At 43.1% G+C, this 2240-nt stretch overlaps 1 protein-coding gene across 1 annotated transcript; it reads right to left on the bottom strand.

Annotated features, from left to right (window-relative positions):
* Positions 1-668: 668 nt before the first annotated feature.
* On the bottom strand, positions 669-1898 carry LOC124372845. Its single transcript, XM_046831249.1, has one exon. The coding sequence runs from the start codon at positions 1896-1898 to the stop codon at positions 669-671; it is 1230 nt and encodes a 409-aa protein (XP_046687205.1).
* Positions 1899-2240: the final 342 nt, after the last annotated feature.

Genomic DNA, 2240 nt, shown 5'->3' with positions numbered 1-2240 from the left:
CTGCATATATTGTACTCATAGACAACGGGGGAGAGATTCCGATGGAAGGTCATCACTTGGCATTTCTTAGTGTTGAGTTTCATTTTGTTCTCTTCGCACCAGCGGTCGATCGCACAAAGATCCTCCTGGATTCGTAGGCAGTCCTCTTCAGTGGATACGATGGAAAACAGTTTCACATCATCAGCAAACAGAAGTGAGTCGCACTGTAGAGCTTCAGGGAGGTCATTTATGAAAAGTGAAAAAGAGATAGGATCCCAACAGCGATCCTAGGGGAACTCCAGAGTATGAAATAAATTCTGATGAAGTGGCCGAAACAAACTTTATGAATGAACGCCGGTTTGAGAGGTAGCTTGTCAGCCAATTAATTTCCGTGCTTCCAAATCCTTAATCAAGCAATTTTCTCAAAAGTAGTGTGTGGTCTACCGTGTCGAAAGCCTTGGAGAAATCCAGATATATGGCATCTAACTGATTATTGACGGTGAAGGCTTCATGTATTTTTGGACTGAAATAAAGTTAAGTTCGACACAGTAGACCTCCCACTCATGAAACCACGCTGCTGTGCGCAGATTAAGCCAGCCAGTTTAAGCTTTAAACGGTCAAGAAAGAGGTCCTCAAAAACTTTGGCAATAACTGGCAAAATCGAGATTGGTCTATAATTAGCAACATCTTCAACGGCCCCTTTTTTGTGGAGGGGAACAACGTAGACTAATTTTAAAAGATTCTGGGAAGACACCAGATGACAGTGACGCATTGAAAAGATAAAAAATTGGCCCCGCCAACAGACCACCGCAATGTTTCAAAACCATCGGGGGAATTTCATCAGGGCCCCATCCTTTGGTCTCATCGAGCTTCCTCAGCTTGCTCAATACTTCTTGGTGTGAGAGTCTTGAAAAAACGGAGTTTTCAAAGTGGTCACCACTAACAGGTATAAATATCTCCGTGGGCCTCGTATACACTGAGGAGAAAAAATCCCTGAACAGTTCGCACATCCCTTGAGGTTCCTTTGATTCGATGTCGTTGTAAAACATGCGTGAGGGCAGCGAGGAAGAGTTTCTAATAGCGTTAACGTGGCTCCAGAAGAAACGAAGGTACGCGGATACTCCCTGATCCACTCGCCCTAAGTGCTGACGGTAGTCTCGCTCCTTATACTGTCTGTGTAGAGTTTTTTTTGTAATTACCAGATCTTTTGTTTCGGCAGAGAACCATCTGGGAAATGGTGAAACACCGACTCTTCTCAATGGTGAGTTCAGCTTGACTGCTTCAGCGATCGTAGAAAGGAATTTTTCGGTTGCTTCATTGCGATCAGTGGAACTCAGGACGGCTTTGAAGTCCACGACTGAGAGGGAATTGTAAGTTTCCCAAAGATTGCATCTTTTAAAGTCAGGCTTAAAGTGTTTGGTGGTGCAACCCTTGGTGTTTCTGTTGCTGCAGTGCAAGATAATGGACAGTGGAGGGTGGTGCCTCTCCTCCGCAGGCAGAAGCGCATCAATTTCTAGAGATACAATAGTGTTTTTATTTGTGCATAGAACTAGATCCAGCAGGACTCCTCTTCCGTTGTAAATAGAATTAACTTGTTGAAGGTCATATAGCTCCATGAGAGATAGCATCACTCTAGAGGCAGAAGTGTGAACACAATTTAGAGGATCTGCCGAATCCACACCGGGTAAGTTGAAATCCCCGATTACAATAATTTCGTGGAATTTATGCTCTGTAGACACCTCCTCAATGGACGATAGAAGACTGTTGTAACTGGACACATGCTGTTGAGGAGGGATATAGCAAGCTGCTAGGAGCCAGGAAATGCCCTTAAAGGGCTCAATTTTTACCAGCAAATGCTCAATATTGCTCACACCAGACACTAGCCGTGTTGATGCAATGTTGTTTTTAATAGCGACCATGACTCCACCCTTACAGGATTTGGAGCTGGTTAAATGCGATCTGTCGCAACGATAAGAGGTATAGCTACTAGGAGATATTTCGGCATCATGTAAGTCATCAGAGAGATTTGTTTCAGTGATAATTATCAAATCAAAATTGGATATGGCTATGGATAATTTTAGTTCTTCCAGTTTGCTTCTTAAACCATTAGCGTTTTGGTAATAAGCTAAGAGATGTCCATTGATCGAAGCTAGTTTTTTGAGGATGGAACAATTTTAAGGGTTCCATTCTGATATTTTATGGTGAGGTTTCTTTCACCAGCCTTTAACCTAGCGTCGAGAGTGTTTCTGAGTTCAGCCAAA

This window comes from Homalodisca vitripennis, unplaced genomic scaffold (genome assembly GCF_021130785.1).
Source record: "Homalodisca vitripennis isolate AUS2020 unplaced genomic scaffold, UT_GWSS_2.1 ScUCBcl_4202;HRSCAF=10242, whole genome shotgun sequence".
Taxonomy (NCBI): domain Eukaryota; kingdom Metazoa; phylum Arthropoda; class Insecta; order Hemiptera; family Cicadellidae; genus Homalodisca; species Homalodisca vitripennis.
This window is presented reverse-complemented; position numbering and strand designations above follow the sequence as displayed.

What these genes read in the sequence shown, in the direction of transcription:
- LOC124372845 (XM_046831249.1), bottom strand. Translation starts at nt 1,898, where the DNA reads ATGGTCGCTATTAAAAACAACATTGCATCAACACGGCTAGTGTCTGGT.